The sequence below is a fragment of the Dipodomys merriami genome, unplaced genomic scaffold, assembly GCF_024711535.1.
Source record: "Dipodomys merriami isolate MVZ:Mamm:240054 unplaced genomic scaffold, mDipMer1.0.p SCAF_1, whole genome shotgun sequence".
NCBI classification, from domain to species: Eukaryota; Metazoa; Chordata; class Mammalia; order Rodentia; family Heteromyidae; genus Dipodomys; species Dipodomys merriami.
In genome coordinates this window covers 127,550,209-127,567,027 of record NW_027202270.1, presented here as the reverse complement: position 1 = coordinate 127,567,027, position 16,819 = coordinate 127,550,209, and the positions used below count along the sequence as shown (strand labels likewise).

At 44.5% G+C, this 16,819-nt stretch overlaps 1 protein-coding gene across 3 annotated transcripts in view; it reads left to right on the top strand.

Moving 5' to 3' along the window:
• The first annotated feature begins 6,843 nt into the window (after nt 1-6,843).
• The window catches only part of Ylpm1 (YLP motif containing 1), an 81,155-nt gene continuing 71,179 nt past the window's right edge, over nt 6,844-16,819 (top strand). For all 3 annotated transcript variants that reach the window (XR_011373537.1, XM_070029975.1, XM_070029965.1), the window contains exon 1: nt 6,844-7,845. Coding sequence is in view for 2 of the 3 variants with exons in the window: in XM_070029975.1 (XP_069886076.1) it covers nt 6,979-7,845 (867 nt within the window). In the remaining variant the exon portion in view is untranslated. The remainder of the gene's footprint in view (nt 7,846-16,819) is intronic.

Here is a 16,819-nt window from a genome sequence, read left to right as displayed (position 1 = left end):
CTCAAGTGGTAGAACCCTAGCCTTAAGCACAAAGAGGCTCAGAGACAGTACAACGGACAAAAGAAAAAAAAGAAAAGATGTGTCAGCAGAAAAGTCCGAGAGACTCTATATCCAATTAATTAGCAAAAATACTGACTGGAAATGTAGCAAAAGTAGTATTGTGCTAGCCACAAGGGAAAAACAAAAACAAAAGCCTACTGAGAGCTCACGACCTAGCACCCAAACAAAACACACACACACACACACACACACACACACACACACACACACACACACACACACACACTCAAAGTCCTCTTTATAACCCCTTTGTTACTATTTTGAGAATTAGTGTTCTTCTCCAGGGACACCATAGGGTATGTATATATGTACATACAAAAAGGATTGTTGGCTTGCATGGAATAATGGCATTCTCTACCTTTGTCTGTCTTTTGGGGAAGGTTTTGTCTATTTTGACTCATAGTTTCTGAGGTTCCAGGCTATAGTCCCTGGACTGTTGTTTTGTGACAGCAGCAGTATGTGACACTGGAGGCCTGTGCCTAAGGAGAGCTGCTCACTCATAGCAAATGGGTCCTGTGCTTACTAGGTAAGCACTTTACAAGTTAAACCAGACCTCCAGTTGTCTCTTCATGTGGTCCCTTTGTTGTGAAAATTCCGGTTGTTGTGATTAGTGGTCCACAAAATCCAGTATGGCCTCATCTGTACTCTATTTCCAAATAAGGTACTTGGTATAGAACCTTAAAGGTATCTATTAGAGGGTGCAAAACAACTCATGCACTAATCATGATGTCTGTTCTTACTGTTAGTGAGAAATTTTAAAAATTTCCACCATTAAAGAAAGCATCTGGGGGGGAGGATTGGGTAGAGGAAACAAAGGAGGAGGCTACAATGCTTGATAAGAAATGTACTAATTATTTTGCCCATGTAATTGTAACCCCTCTGTACAGTATTTTCACAATAAAAAATAAATTAAAAAAAAAAAAAGAAACCATCTCGATGAGTTGGGAAGGTGGCTTAGTGGTAGAGCACTTGCCTTGCATGTATGAGGCCCTGGATTCGATTCCTCAGCACCACATAAGCAAAAAGAAAAAAGCTGGAAGTGGTGCTGTGACTCAAAGTGGTAGAGCGCTAGCCTTGAGCTGAAGAGCTGAGGGACAGCACCCAGGCCCAGAGTTCAGGCCCCATGACCGGACCCCCCCCCAAAAAAAAAATAAAAAAGAAAGAAAGCATCTCAGGCTGGGAAGGTAGCTCAGTGGTAGAACGCTTGCCTTGCATGCATGAGGCCCTAGGTTCGGTTCCTCAGCACCACATAAGCAGAAAAAGCCGAAGGTGGTGCTGTGGCTCAAGTGATAGAGTGCTAGCCTTGAGCTGAAGGGCTCAGGGACAGCGCCCAGGCCCAGAGTTCAGGTCCCACAACTGACAAAAAAAAAAAAGCATCTCCTGTAGATTTTCTTAGTAGATATTCTTCATTAGATCAATGAAGTTCTTGTTTATTTATTGATTGATTGATCTACATTTTAAAATTCAGGGTCTCATTCTTAGCTCAGCTTGCTTGTTATGCTGGCACTCTACCACTTGAGCTCCACCTCCAGCCCAGCTCTTTGCTAGTCATTTTGGAGATAGAATCTTGGAGACTTTACTGGTTGGCTTTGATCCTCCAGATCTCGGCTTCCTAAGTAGCTAGGATTATAAACATGAACCACTGAACCAAGCTGCTTTAATTTATTATTTGCTAAGTGTGTCAAAGTTATGTAACTTCCCAGCTGTTGTGCTGGAAGGTGGTTCAGTGGTAAAGTGCTTGCCTTGCATGCATGAGGCCTTGGGTTCAATTGGGCAGCACCACATAAGTAGAAAAAGAAGGGAGTGGTGCTATAGCTTAAGTGGTAGTGCCAGCCTTGAGCTGAAGAGCTGAGGGACAGTGGCCAGGCCCAGAGTTCAAGACCCATGTCCAACAAAAAAAAAAATTACATTGCTGTGACAAATACCTGAGTGAAATCAATTTAAAGGGAGGAAAGATTTATTTTTGACTCATGATTTATTTCAGTCCATGGTCTCTGGGCTATATTATTTTAAGCCTGTGGCAGTACCTTATGTACCTTATTGTGGACCTGTGACAAAAGAGACTGACTGCTCACTTGTGGCAGGTGGGTAGGAAATAAAAAGAGGAAGTGGCAGGATCCCAGGAATCTCTTCAAAGGCACACCCTAGTGATCTAGCTTCCTTCCATTACTCCTACTTTCTTTCTTTCTTTCTTTCTTTCTTTCTTTCTTTCTTTCTTTCTTTCTTTCTTTCTTTCTTTCTTTTTTTTTGTCAGTCATGACACTTGAACTCTGGGCCTGGGCACTGACCCTACATTCTTCAGCTCAAGGTGAGTGCTCTACCACTTGAACCACAGTGCCATTTCCAGTTTTCTGGTGGTTTATTGGAGATAAAAGAGTCTCACCGACTTTCCTTCCCAGGCTGGCCTTGAATTTCCATCCTCAGATCTCAGTGAATTACAGGCATGAGCCACCACACCCAGCTTATTCCTACTTCTTAAAATTCTGCTGCCCCCTAATAATGCCACAGATCGGCCATAGGTGGAAAACCTTCTCTGTACCAAGGGCCATTTGGTTATTTATAACATAATTCACAGGCTCTACAGAATTGTCAGTATAGGTAGATGGGTGGCAGGCAGTGATGGAGGACAGCATACAAGTTTGTCTCAAATAATTTTAAGGTCTTAACTTGAACTGGGGACAGACATTCTCTGAGTGGCATATGGGCCTTGAGTGAACCTTTAAAATCTAAACTAATGGGCTCAGCTGATAAGAGAGAGACTTGACAAGTGGAATTACATCAAAATAAAAAGTTTCTGCACAGCAAAGATATAGTTACTAAACTAGAAAGACAGCTAGCAGACTGAGAGAAAATCTTTACCAGCAATACATACAACAAAGGCCTAATATCCAAAATATACAAGGAGCTCAATAAATTAACTACTAGAAGGCAAAATAAAAACAAAAACTAATCACTAAATAGGCAAAGGAACTAAGGAGAAACTTCTCAGAAGATGTAAGACTGGCAAAGAAACATATGGGAAATGCTCAACATCCCTGGCCATAGCGGAAATGCAAATTGAAACAACTTTGAGATCCATCTTGCCAGGGGCCAGTGGCTCATGCCTGTAATCCTAGCTACTCAGGAGGCTGAGATCTGAGGATCACAGTTCCAAGCCAGCCGAGGAGACTTTTATCTACAATAAACCACTAGAAAACCGGAAGTGATGCTGTGGCTCAAGGGTAGAGTGCTTGCCTTGAGCTGAAGAGCACAGGGAAAGTTCCCAGGCCCAGAGTTCAAGCCCCATGACCAACCAAAAAAAAGATTCCATCTCACCCCAGTTGGATTGGCTGACATTGTGAATTCAAACAATAAACGCTGGCAAAGATGTGGGGGGAAAAGGAACACTATTGCACTGTTGGTGGGAATATTAAATTAGTGCAACCACTCTGGACAGCAGTCTGGAGATTCCCTAAAAGACTAACAGCCAGGTACTAGTGGCTCACACCTATAATCCTTGCTACTCAGGAGGATGCGATATGAGGATAACAGTTCAAAGCCAGCCTGGGCAGGAAAGTCAGTGAGACTCTTATCCCCAATAAACCACTCAGAAAATCAGAAGTGGCTCTGTGACTCAAGTGATAGAGCACTAGCCTTGAGCTGAAGAGCTGAGGGACAGTGCCCAGTCAGTGCCCAGGCCCAGAGTTCAAGCCCCACAAACAACAAAAAAGAAAAAACTAAACATATGCTGGGAGCCAGTGGCTCATGCCTGTAAAAACTAGCTACTCAGGAGGCTAAGACTGAAGATTGTGGTTTGAAGCTAGCCTGGGCAGGAGTCTGTGAGACTCTCATCTCCAATAAACTACTCAGAAAAAGCTGGAAGTAAAGCTATGGATCAAGTGGTAGAGTGCTAGCCTTGAGAAAAAGAATCTCAGGGACAGCACCCAAGCCCTGAGTTCAAGTCCCAGGACTAGCACAAAAAAAAAAAATACTCTGGGGCGTGATATGAGACCCTCACACACACTGAGACTAGGGGAGGAACACGAAGCGCAATGCTTCTGTGCCTCTGATCATATAAAATAATATTTATCAAAATGGATGATGGGAAATGGAAATGGGGAAATGAGAGGTTTTTTCTTTTTTCTTTCTTTCTTTATTTATGCCAGTTGAACTCAGGGCCTGGGAACTATCCTTGAGCTTCCCTTGCTCAAGCTAGGACTCTACCACTTGAGCTACAGCACCACTTCTGGCTTTTTCTGCTTATGTGGTACTGAGGAATGGAACCCAGGGTTTCATGCATACTAGGTGAGCATTCTTATCACTAAGCCACATTTCCAGCCCTTGTTTGTTCATTTATCTGTCTTTGGTAGGGTAAGAGGTAGCACAGAAATGGAGAGACTAAAGGTGAACAAATGCCATGATGGTACTCAGTAGATACTGTTGAAAATGAACTATACAACTTGTGTGGGGATGGAATCTGTTTTTTGGTTGGTCATGGGGCTTGAACTCTGGGCCTGGGAACTTTCCCTGTGCTCTTCAGCTCAAGGCAAGCACTCTACCCTTGAGCCACAGCATCACTTCCGGTTTTTTAGTAGTTTATTGTAGATAAAAGTCTCCTCGGCTGGCTTTGAACCGTGATCCTCAGATCTCAGCCTCCTGAGTAGCTAGGGTGGCATTGTCCAAAAAGAAATGTACTCATTACCTGATTTAGGAAATGGTAATCTCTCTGTATATCACCTTTATAATAATTTTTAAAAATCTAATCTCTTTTTCTTTTTTGTCAGTTGTGGGGCCTGAACTCTGGGCCTGGGCACTGTCACTAAGCTCTTCAGCTCAAGGCTAGTGCTCTAACATTTGAGCCACAACACCACTTCTGGCTTTTTCTGTTTATGTGGTATTGAGGAATCGAACGTAGGGCTTCATGCATGCAAGGTAAGCACTCTACCACTGAGCCACCTTTCAGCCCTCTAATTTCTTTGAAAAGAATGAAATTTTACTTTATTAAATTCTTTTTATGCATCTAATAAGATGATCACATGATTTTCTTCTTTGCTACTATAGTGAATTACATTTATTTTCATATATTAAATTTTTATTAGTATAAATTGTATAAGAGTTTCATTGTGATGTCTACATACATACATGCATATAATGTACATTGATCAAATTTATCATATCTATATAATTGTTAACCACTCTTCTATTACCCCTAATTTTTATATTTTTCAAAAAGGAATTTCAATTAAAAATATTAAAAATAAGCCATGTACTAGTGGCTCACACTTTTAATCCTTGCTAGTTAGGAGGCTCAGATCTGAGTCCTTACAGACAAGTCAGAGAGACTGTTATCTCCAAATGATCAGCAAAAGCCAGAGTGGAGGCCTGCCTCAAATAGTAAGAGCATCAGCCTTGAGCCAAAAAGCTAAGTGGGAATGCAAAGGCCTAAATTCAAGCCCCAGTATTGCTCCCTACTCTCAAATGAAAAATACAACAGGGGTTTCTAGGGTGGGTAATGTTCTGTTTCCTGTAAAACATGTAAAAACTTACTATGCTGTGTACTTATAGCATGTAATTTATTTATACACACACACACATATATGTTCTACTTCAATAAAAATTACAAGGATCACAACTAAATTCCTACTTGGTAATAGAAGATCTGGGTGAAGATCTAGGTTGCTGAGATGAAAATCTCAAGTGGTAATGTTCTACACTTCTCCCCCTCCCCCCTCCAAATATAGTGTGCCACCTTTGTTTGTTTTTAATAATTCATTCGAGCCAAAGCGCCCCCCCCCCTCCATCATGGGGCTTGAACAAAGGCTCCCCCGCCCTCCCGTCATGGAGCTTGAACTCTGGGCCCAGGCTCTGTCCCTCGAGCTCAAGGCAAATATTTTACCACTTGAGCCACAGCGCCACTTCCAGTTTTCTGGTGGTTAAGTGGAGGTAAGAGTCACACAGAGAGTTTCCTTCCGGGGCTGGCTTTGAACCGTGATACTTAGATCTCAGCCTCCTGAGTAGCTAGGCGTGAGCCACCAGTACCCCAGCTTTGACACAATCTTTGTACTTTTCCCCCATGTTTACTCTAGTTCTGAGGAGATCCTCACAACAAAGTTTTGTTTTGTTTTTAATGTGCTGAGAAATTCTAAACAATTCTATTTCTCTTTTTTTCATAGTATCTGCTAAAGGTTTACCTATTACATGCCTGCAGGAATTTGAAGTGGTCATATATTTAAATTCAAAATACAATTCCACTTTTCAGAGCTTTGTTCCCAGTTGGGCTTTTAGGTAGAATGAATTAAGACTACTCACTAAATTGGGGAAGAAATCTTTACAATTTCTCCTCTCTTCATGCAGGACCATGGTAAACCCCTCCACTACTTCAAATCCAATTTTCTCCTCAGGCATGATTCTTGGATTCTTGTAAGTTTTCTTCATGTAACTATTATGTATTGCTTAGGCCATTCCTTGTTGTTTCGTGGGTTTTGTTGTTGATTTAGTGAATGGAATTATCATCCTTCTCCCCCCACCTCCACTCCCCCCCTTTCAAAAATGAACCCGAGCAGCAATAGGATGTCTACCACCCCTTTTGGCTGTGAGACTCTATGGTTTCTGGGTTCTATGAGACCATTCCACCCCTGCCTACAGTCCCCGAACCTGAAGGAAGAGGGCAGCCGCGAGTCACCAAGCCGGCGGCCTCTCTATCTTGCCTTTGTTCTCGTCTCGGTGCTACTGCGCAAGCGTAGTCGTTTCAGTGCGGTCCCCGCCTTCCCGGTCGCGGGCCCAGTTCGGTAGCGCCGGCGCACTGGCGCGCTCCGTTTACACGTTCCGTGGCCTGTAAGCGCCGCGAGTTCCGGCTGTCGCCGCCGCCGCCGGGACTCCTTGGAGGTCGGTTGCGACGAGTAACGGCGCCAGGACGAGCTCTGCGCCTTCTTTTCGGAGATGTACCCGAATTGGGGCCGGTATGGCGGGAACAACCACTATCCACCGCCGTCGATCCCGCCTCCGCCGCCGCCGGTGGCGCTTCCTGAGGCCTCGCCGGGGCCGGGGTACCCGAATTCGACGGCTGCCGCAGCCCCCTCCTCGTCGGGCTTCTTGAGCTTCCGAGAGCAGCACCTGGCGCAGCTCCAGCAGCTGCAGCAGATGCACCAGAAGCAGATGCAGTGCGTGCTCCAGCCCCACCACCTTCCTCCGCCCCCGATGCCGCCCCCGCCGGTGATGCCGGGGGGCGGTTACGGAGACTGGCAGCCCCCGCCGCCACCGATGCCCCCGCCACCCGGGCCGGTCCTCAGCTATCAGAAGCAGCAGCAGTACAAACACCAGATGCTCCACCACCAACGAGATGGGCCTCCTGGTTTGGTTCCAATGGAGCTGGATTCCCCTCCCGAATCTCCCCCTGTACCGCCCGGGTCATATATGCCCCCCTCGCAGTCATTCATGCCCCCACCTCAGCCACCACCCTCGTTTTACCCCCCGTCCTCGTCCCAGCCCTACCTGCCTCCCGCTCAGCCATCCCCTTCCCAGTCCCCACCTTCCCAGTCCTACCTCGCGCCCACCCCTACTTATTCTTCCTCCTCGTCCTCCTCGCAGTCCTTTTTGAGCCATTCCCAGAACTATTTACCCCCTTCTCAGGCATCACCTTCCCGCCCCTCCCAGGGCCATTCTAAATCCCAGCTACTACCACCACCCTCCGTCCCTTCTGGGAATAAGACAACTGTCCAGCAAGAGCCTTTGGAGAGTGGGGCCAAGAACAAGAGTGCTGAACAGCAAGCTGCTCCTGAGCCAGATCCTTCTACCATGACTCCACAGGTAAGAAAGCACCTTCCAGAGAGCTTCTTTCACCTAGAAGCCCAAAGTGAGCAAGCCTTAGGGCTTTAACTAGTGAGTGTCTAGCCTAATTCCAACACGCATGTCTACTTCAGTGGATTTCTTAAGAGGCCGGACCTGACAGCCTTTTAGTCGTCTAAAATAAAAACAGTACCGAAGATGTTTGTAGACACCATGGAGTAGTGGGGTGACTCAAGAGTTGCTTCTCAGATAGGTGCCCTGGTTTCCTTTGACCAGCCTACTACATTTTATTGCAAAGAACCTGTTTTAATTTTTTTAACCTAACAGTTCCTTTTGAGAGGCAGCATAAAAAACCTCCTTAAAGGACTGACACAAATAGGTGTAAACCTTACGACCAACTAACTTTATGTCGAAGGCTGGAGGCATGGCTCAAGCAGAGAATGCCTGCCTGCCTAGCAGTCAAGAAACCAGAGTTCGAACTCCAGTAGTACCAAAATAAAATAATGTCTGTGTGCTCACATTCTCTATCTCTGTCTCTGTCACACACACACACACACACACACACACACACACACACACACGGCCAGCTTTCTGGAAAATAATGTCTGTGTGCTCACACTCTGTCTCTCTGCCTTCATCTCTCTGTCTCTGTCTACACACACACACACACACACACACACACACATGGCCAGTGTCTGTGTGCTCACACTCTGTCTCTCTGTCTCTGTCTCTCTCTGTCTCTGTCTCTCTGTACACACACACACACACACACACACACACACACACACACACACACACACACACACACACACACACACACACACACACACACACACACACACACACACACACACACACACACACACACACACACACACACACACACACACACACACACACACACACACCCGCGCGCGCGCCAGGGATAGCTGTTTTCTGGACTAAACTTTCTCAGCCAATGAAGGATGGGCTTCTTGTCTTACCAGAAACATCCTGATTATGCTTAGGATTCTATAGATATTTAGTCCTCTGTGGGTATATTTGTCTATTTAGAATTTGACTCATATGTCTTCTTCTTACATTACTTAAAGCTAGTTTTAAGACATTATCAGTTTGTTACATTTCATTGTTATCATTTATTCAAAATAATAATATTGGAATTTGGCTAAGGTTCTAAAAAAAGTTTTGTGATAGTTCTTCCCTAGATCCATCCTCCAAACATCTCTTTGAAGGGCTCCTTCCCATAGAACAAAGATTAATAGGAATAAATTAATTCCCTTGTAGGAATTTATACTTTCTCTCCTACAGGTAGAACTAAAGTAGGATAGAAGCTGTGCATGGTGGTGCATGCCTGTAATCCTAGTACTCAGGTGTCCATGGCAGGAGGATTGTGTTTGAGGTCAGCTTGGGCCACGTAGTGAGAACTTTTCTCACATCAGTCCATCCATCATTCAAGTGAATCAATCTATCAAGTGTTTGTTATGATACCTCAACATACACACTGTTAGATTCACTAAGGAAAAGACAGTCTTCTTGATAAACAATTTCAGATTTACATACAAGAGATTTCCAAGAGATAGAGATATGTAGTATTCTAATTTTAAAGTGGCTTGGTGTTAGAAATCAAGAACACTGGGGCTGGGAAGGTGGCTCACTGGTAGAGCGCTTGCCTTGCATGCATGAGTCCCTGGGTTCGATTACTCAGTACCACATAAGCAAAAAGAAAAAAGCCGGAGCCGGGCGCTGGTGGCTCACGCCTGTAATCCTAGCTACTCAGGAGGCTGAGATCTGAGGATCGCGGTTCAAAGCCAGCCCGGGCAGGAGAGACCGTGAGACTCCTATCTCCAATAAACCACCAGAAAACCGGAAGTGGCGCTGTAGCTCAAGTGGTAGAGCGCTCGCCTTGAGCTGAAGAGCTGAGGGACAGCGCCCAGGCCCAGAGTTCAGGCTCCACAACTGGACCAAAAAAAAAAAAGAAATTAAGAACAGTAAAGTTCTATTATAAAATGAAGCATGGCATGTCAGAAAGAGGAAATATTATAGGTACTAGGATAAAACAGGATAAATACTTGTCTTTGCTTACACTAAAATTAACTACCTTCCCAAGTTATTTCTGCCAAATCACTCTTATTATATTTGGCTTTGTGTGTGTGTGTGTGTATGTGTGCGCGCGCGCACACGTTCTCATGCATGCCTGTTCTGTGTACCAATACTGTCCTCAAATTCTTGTCTAGCTCCCCCTGCCCTCCAGGGTGGTGCTCTACCACTTGAGCCACACCTCCATTTCTTGAATTGCTCTATTATAGAGATTGAATTTCTGTTCTTCTTTTCCTTCCGCCCTTAAGTTTCCTGTAGGTTTTGAGTTTCTAGTGTTTTCAGAATTAGTTCAAGTCAAACTATGGTATTTATGTCCTCACCTCTACTAGACTTTATTTTTGTTTTTTTGGCTTTGTAGAGAAACAAATGAAGGGGCTGGGAAGGTAGCTCAGTGGTAGAGTGCTTGCCTTGCATGCATGAGGCCCTAGGTTCGATTCCTCAGCACCCCATAAGCAAAAAGGCAAAAGCTGGAAGTGGCGCTGTGGACCCCCCCCCCAAAAAAAAAAAAAAAGAAACAAATGAATTTTTGGCTTTGCTTTTTGAAGGTGTGTATGTGTCAGATTGGCCATAATAGAAAACTATGAACACTGCTTTTTTTCTTTTTTTGGTTGGTCGTGGGGCCTGAACTCTGAGCCTGGATACTATCCCTCAGCTCTTCAGCACAAGGCTAACACTCTACCACTTGAGCTACAGCGCCACTTCGTTTTTTTCTGCTTATGTGGTGCTGAGGAATCGAACCGAGGGCCTCATGCATGCAAGGCAAGCGCTCTACCACTGAGCCACCTTCCCAACCCGCTTTTTTACCTTTGTCTAGAGTTCAACCCAACTTCCTCAGTCTACTCTTTCCTCTTAGAGTTGTATGGCTTTCAATGCACATCTCAAATATCACGGTCTTTGTGAAGGTATGCCTGTGTTTATCCACCTGTTTTGGTTTCTATTCTTCAGATTTTAAGTGTCTTGTTAACAAAGACTGCTTATCTTTTTTTATCCTCAACATCACTAAGGACAGTGCCTTACAACTTGTGCCTTGCCTTACTTGAGTACTGGTTGAGTAAGATTCAAGAGTTTGACAACTCTAGACTTAGAATACTTTTGTTTACTAGATGATAAATATTTCTTTGTGGCAGTACCAATCTCTGACAACCCTTCTGCATACTTTTTTTTAATCGAATTTTGTTTCTTGAATACATTACCAAGACTTCTTTTTTTGTTTTTTTGGTCTGGTCGTGGGGCCTGAACTCTGGGCCTGGGCGCTGTCCCTCAGCTCTTCAGCTCAAGGCTAGTGCTCTACCACTTGAGCCACAGTGTCACTTCCAGCTTTTATTTTTCTGCTCTTGTGGTGCTGAGGAATCGAACCCAGGGCCTCATGCATGCAAGGCAAGCGCCCTACCACTGAGTCACCTTCCCAGCCCTTCAAGGCATTTTTTATGGTAAAAGATTTTAAATGAAATAGGGAAAATGTTATGAATACTCATCATTCATTTTCAATAGCTTTTAAGATTTTGCCATATATTGCTTGTGATGGCTTAAGTCTGTAATCCTAGCTACATGGAAGGCACAGATCAGGGAATCTTTAATTGAGACCAGTCCAGACAAAAAGAAGTTAGTGAGATTCCATTTTAGATCATGGTGTTGTGCACCTGTTATCTCAGCTATAGGGAAGCACAAGTATGAGAATCTCATTCCAGGCTGGCCAGGGGAATAAAAGTGAGACCCTACCTTTTTTTTTTTTTTTTGTCGGTCATGGGGCTTGAACTCCAGGCCTGGGCGCTGTCCCTCAGCTCTTCAGCTCAAGGCGAGCGCTCTACCACTTGAGCTACAGCGCCACTTCCGGTTTTCTGGTGGTTTATTGGAGATAGGAGTCTCATGGTCTCTCCTGCCCGGGCTGGCTTTGAACCGCGATCCTCAGATCTCAGCCTCCTGAGTAGCTAGGATTACAGGCATGAGCCACCAGCGCCCGGCGAGAGACCCTACTTTTATTTTATTTTATTTATTTATTTATTTTTGGGTCCGGTCATGGGGCCTGAACTCTGGGCCTGGGTGCTGTCCCTCAGTTCTTCAGCTTCAGCTCAAGGCTAGCGCTCTACCACTTGAGCCACAGTGCCACTTCGGGCTTTTTTCTTTTTGCTTATGTGGTGCTGAGGAATCGAACCCAGGGCCTCATATATGTAAGGCAAGCGCTCTACCACTGAGCCACCTTCCCAGCCCCCAGATTTTGCCATTTTATTAAAAACTTTGTCTAGGCAATTTTTATTGTTGCTGCCGAAATGTTCCCTCTCCCTCCCCTCTCTCTTTCTCGCTCTCTTTGTTGGTAGTGGGGCTTGAACCCTGGGCTTGGGTGCTTTCCCTGAGCTCTTCAGCTCAAGGCAAGTGTTCTACCGCTTGAGCCATAGCGCCACTTTTGGTTTCCTGGTGGTTTATTGGAGATTTGAGTCTCATGGACTTTCCTGCCTGGGCTGGCTTTGAACTGTGATCCTCAGATCTCAGTCTCCTGAGTAGCTATTGTTATAGGTGTGAGCCACGGGCACCTAGCCTTTCTTTTTTTTTATGTGTATGTATGTGTGTCTATGCTGGGATGCAAACCTAGGGTGTTTTGCATGTCCATTATCCCTATGTCCTTGCCCCTTCCCTCTCCCTTTCCTTGGTACTGTGGTTTGAACTTAGAACCTTGAGCTTACTAGCAGGCACTTGTGTTTGAGTCATACACCCAGTCCTTTTTGCTTTAGTTTATTTTCAAACTCACTCTGGCCTGAACTGTTATCCACCTGTTTCTCTTGTAGCTGGGACTAGTGTGTGGCACAGCACCCAGCTCATCCCTGCTTTCCTTCATTCATTCTTGGCTTTTTCTTTTTATTGTCGTACTTGGCTTGAACTCAGATGCCTTTCTTTTTGCTCTGGCTTGCTTGTTTACATCTGACATTCTACCATTTGGCCCATACCTCCAGTCTAGCTTTTTGTTGGTTAATTAGACATAGAGTTTCCCAGACTTTTCTGTCTGCTAGCACTAGCTTCAGATCTCAATCCTCCAGGTTTCAGCCTCTTGAATAGGATTACAGGTGTGATCCATCAACACCTGGTTTATTCTTACATTCTTATTTATGTATATGATAAAAGATACTTCAGGGCTGCCATATGGCTCAAGTGGTAGAGTACTTACCTAGAGAGTGCGAGGCTCTGAGTTCAAATTCCATTATTAGCGAAAAAAAAGTTTTCTTGGTGGCTGGGAAGGTGGCTCAGTGGTAGAGTGCTTGCCTTGCATGCCTGAGGCCCTGAGTTCGATTCCTCAGCACCACATAAGCAAAAAGAAAAAAGCTGGAAGTGGCGCTGTAGCTCAAGTGGTAGAGTGCTAGCCTTGAGCTGAAGAGCTGAGGGACAGCGCCCAGGCCCAGAGTTCAGGCCCACGACTGGACCCCCCCCCCCCAAAAAAAAAAAAAAAAGTTTTCTTCACAAAACATATTATTATGTAAGAAGTATTAGTTTCCAGGTATCATCTGATACTAGTCCAGTCAGATTTTTTGTATTGTTTGGACATATGAACAGAACCAAAAATGATTTCTTGAGCCTATTATGGTTGTACATACATACCAGCATGGGATGGTGAGATAAGAAGATCAGAAATTCAAGGCCAGCCTGGGCTACAGAGAAGTGTCTTTCTTTTTTTTTTTTTTTTGCCAGTTGTGGGGCTGAAATCAGGGCCTAGGCGCTGTCCCTCAGCTCTTCAGCTCAAGGCTAGCGCCTACCACTTGAGCCACAGCACCACTTCCAGTTTTTTCTACTTATATGTGCTGAGGAATTGAACCCAGGGCCTCATGCATGCGAGGCCAGCACTCTACAACTGAGCCACCTTCCCAGCCCGAGCAAGTGTCTTTAAAAACAAAAAACAAATTTCTTTTTGGGTGCTAGTGGCTCATACCCATAACCCTAGCCACTCAGGGGGTTGAGATATGAGAATCAAGGTTCAGAGCCAGCTCTGGCAGGAAAGTGTGTGTGATACTCATCTCCAATTAACTAACAAATAGCCAGAAGTGGAGGTTTGGCTTAAGTGGTAGAACACTAGCCTTGAGCATAAAAGCTAAGAGACAGTGCCCGGGCCCTGAATTCAAGCCCCAATATCAGCAGTCACACACACAAATACAAATATAATAATATATATATATATTTTTTGTCAGTCGTGGGGCTTGAACTCTGGGCTTGGGCGCTGTCCTTGTGCTCTTCAGCTCAAGGTGAGCACTCTACCGCTTGAGCCGCAGCGCCACTTGCAGTTTTCTAGTGGTTTGTTGGAGATAGGAGTCTCACAGACTTTCCTGCCCGGGCTGGCTTTGAACCATGATCCTCAGATCTCAGCCTCCTCTGAGTAGCTAGGATTACAGGCGTGAGCCACCGGTGCCCGGCTTATAATAATTTCTAGATACCTGTCATGTTCAGACTTTTCTAAATTAACTCAGTAATGTTCTGTTGATTCAAATCAAAATTCAAAAGGGTACACAGAAGACTTAATCTAAAAAAGGGTTTCTCAGCCTCAGTACTACAAACATTTATCTCAGTATAGTTTCTTCTCTTTTCTTTTTTTGCCAGTCCTAAGGTTTGAACTCAAGGTTTGGGCACTGTCCCTGGGCTTCTGTTTGCCCAAGGCTAGCACTCTACCAACTTGAGCCACAGCACCACTCTGGCTTTTTCTGTTTATGTGGTACTGAGGAATCAAACCCAGGGCTTCATGCATGCTAAGCAAGCACTCTGCCACTAAACCACTTTCACAACCCAGTATAATTTCTTTCTTTTTTTTGTCAGTTGTGGGACTTGAACTCTGGGCTTGGGCACTATCCTTGTGCTCTTCAGCTCAAGACGAGTGCTCTACTGCTTGAGCCACAGCACCACTTCAAGTTTTCTAGTGGTTTATTTGAGATAAGAGTCTCACAGACTTTTCCTGTCCTGGCTGGTTTTGAACCGTGATCCTCAGATCTCAGCCTCCTGAGTAGCTAGGATTACAGGCGTGAGCCATCAGTGCCCGGCTCAGTATAATATCTTGTATGAGAGATTTAGCAATATCTCCTGCCCACTAGATGCCAGTTTCTATGCCCAGTTGAGACAGTAAAATATTTTCAGACATTGACAGGTATGCCTTGAAGGACACAAATTGCCCTCAATTGGGATCCCCACATCTAAGTTTCTCTTATTCCCTTCCTATCTTGTGCTTTTGAGTATGAAGAAAAGTCTGTAGCAAGTGCCCTAGAGAATATTCCACATTCTTCTGGCTTGTCTGCTATCTCATGGTATCATTTAATTTGTTTCTCTCTCTTATTCTTATTTTGTGGTTAGATGTTAATTCTAATACTTCATAGATTTAGGTTGAAGTTCTGCTTTTTCTTGGCAAGTGTAGTGCACAAGTGGTACACTGTATCCTATCACAAGACACATATGCCTGTTCCTGGTTCAGGTGGTAACAGTCTGGACCCTCCGCTTTTGTAAAACTTGCTATCAGTCTTGCATCTAATGTTTTATGTAGTGATTCCATTTATGGTCTTTTGTGTCAGTAAATTATTTCTCCAGTTCACCATAAAGTGATTTTCCCCCCTGCTATTTCTTCCCCACTTAAAATGGAATGCTGTATGGAAAAACTTTCATTTATTAACTAGAGCTGTTTGGAAATACATTTAGGAAAGCCAGGATAAATACTTGCTGTTCTCTCTTTGTTTCTTGTTTATTTGCTTTTTAGTTTTCTGAGTAGGCTCTGAAATTTTTAAAGAGTTTTGTGCATGCGTGCTTATCCTAGGGTTTGTTTTGTTTTGTTTTGTTTTGCCAGTCATGGGACCTGATCTCTGGGCCTGGGCGCTGTCCCTCAGCTCTTCAGCTCAAGGCTAGCACTCTACCACTTGAGCCACAGTGCCACTTCTGGCTTTTTCTGTTTATGTGGTGCTGAGGAATCGAACCCAGGGCCTCATGCATGCAAGGCAAGTACTCTACCACTGAGCCACCTTCCCAGCCCTTATCCTAGGGTTTGAACTCAGGGTCTGGGCCCTGTCTCTGAGCTTCTTTTGCTCAAGGGTAGCACTCTACCACTTGATCCACAGCGCCACTTCAGCTTTTTCTGAATAGTTTATTGGAGAGAAAGAGTCTCACGGACTTTTCTGCCTGGGCTGGCTTTGAACTGTGATTCTCCAGATCTCAACTTCCAAAGTAGCCACCAGCACCCAACGAGCTTTATTTTTTAAAACTTACTGTTGTATTTATAGCATCCTGCATAGGTTTTAGCACATAATAGATGGAAATCAATTTTTTGTTGTTGGTGGTGGTAGTCATGGTGCTTGAACTCAGCGTCTGGGCATTGTCTCAGAGCTTTTTTGCTAAAGGCTAGTGCTCTTTACCACTTTGAGCCACAGCACCACTTCCAGTTTTCTCGTGGTTAATTAGAGATAAGTCTCTCAGACTTCCCTGCCCTGCCTTCAAACTACAATCCTCAAATCTCAGCCTTCTGAGTAGTTAGGATTACAGATGTGAGTCATCAGCACCCCGTGAAGATTCTTTTGTTTTGATATTCAAAATGTTTGTTCATGTATTTATATTGTTATTATAAAGGTGATGGATAGATTACAGTTTCCTAAGTCAAGTAATAAATATATTTCTTTCTTTTTGGTCAGTGTGGGGCTTGAACTAGGGGCCTAGATGCTGTTCCTGAGCTATACCACTTTGAGTTACAGAGCCACTTCTGGTTTTCTGGTGGTTAATTGGAGAGTCTCACACTTTCCTGTCCAGGCTTTGTTTGTTTGTTTGTTTTTGGGTCCTGTCATGGGGCCTGAACTCTGGGCCTGGGCGCTGTCCCTCAGCTCTTCAGCTCAAGTCTAGCGCTCTACCACTTGAGCCACAGCGCTACTTACGGCTTTTTTTTTCTTTTTGCTTATGT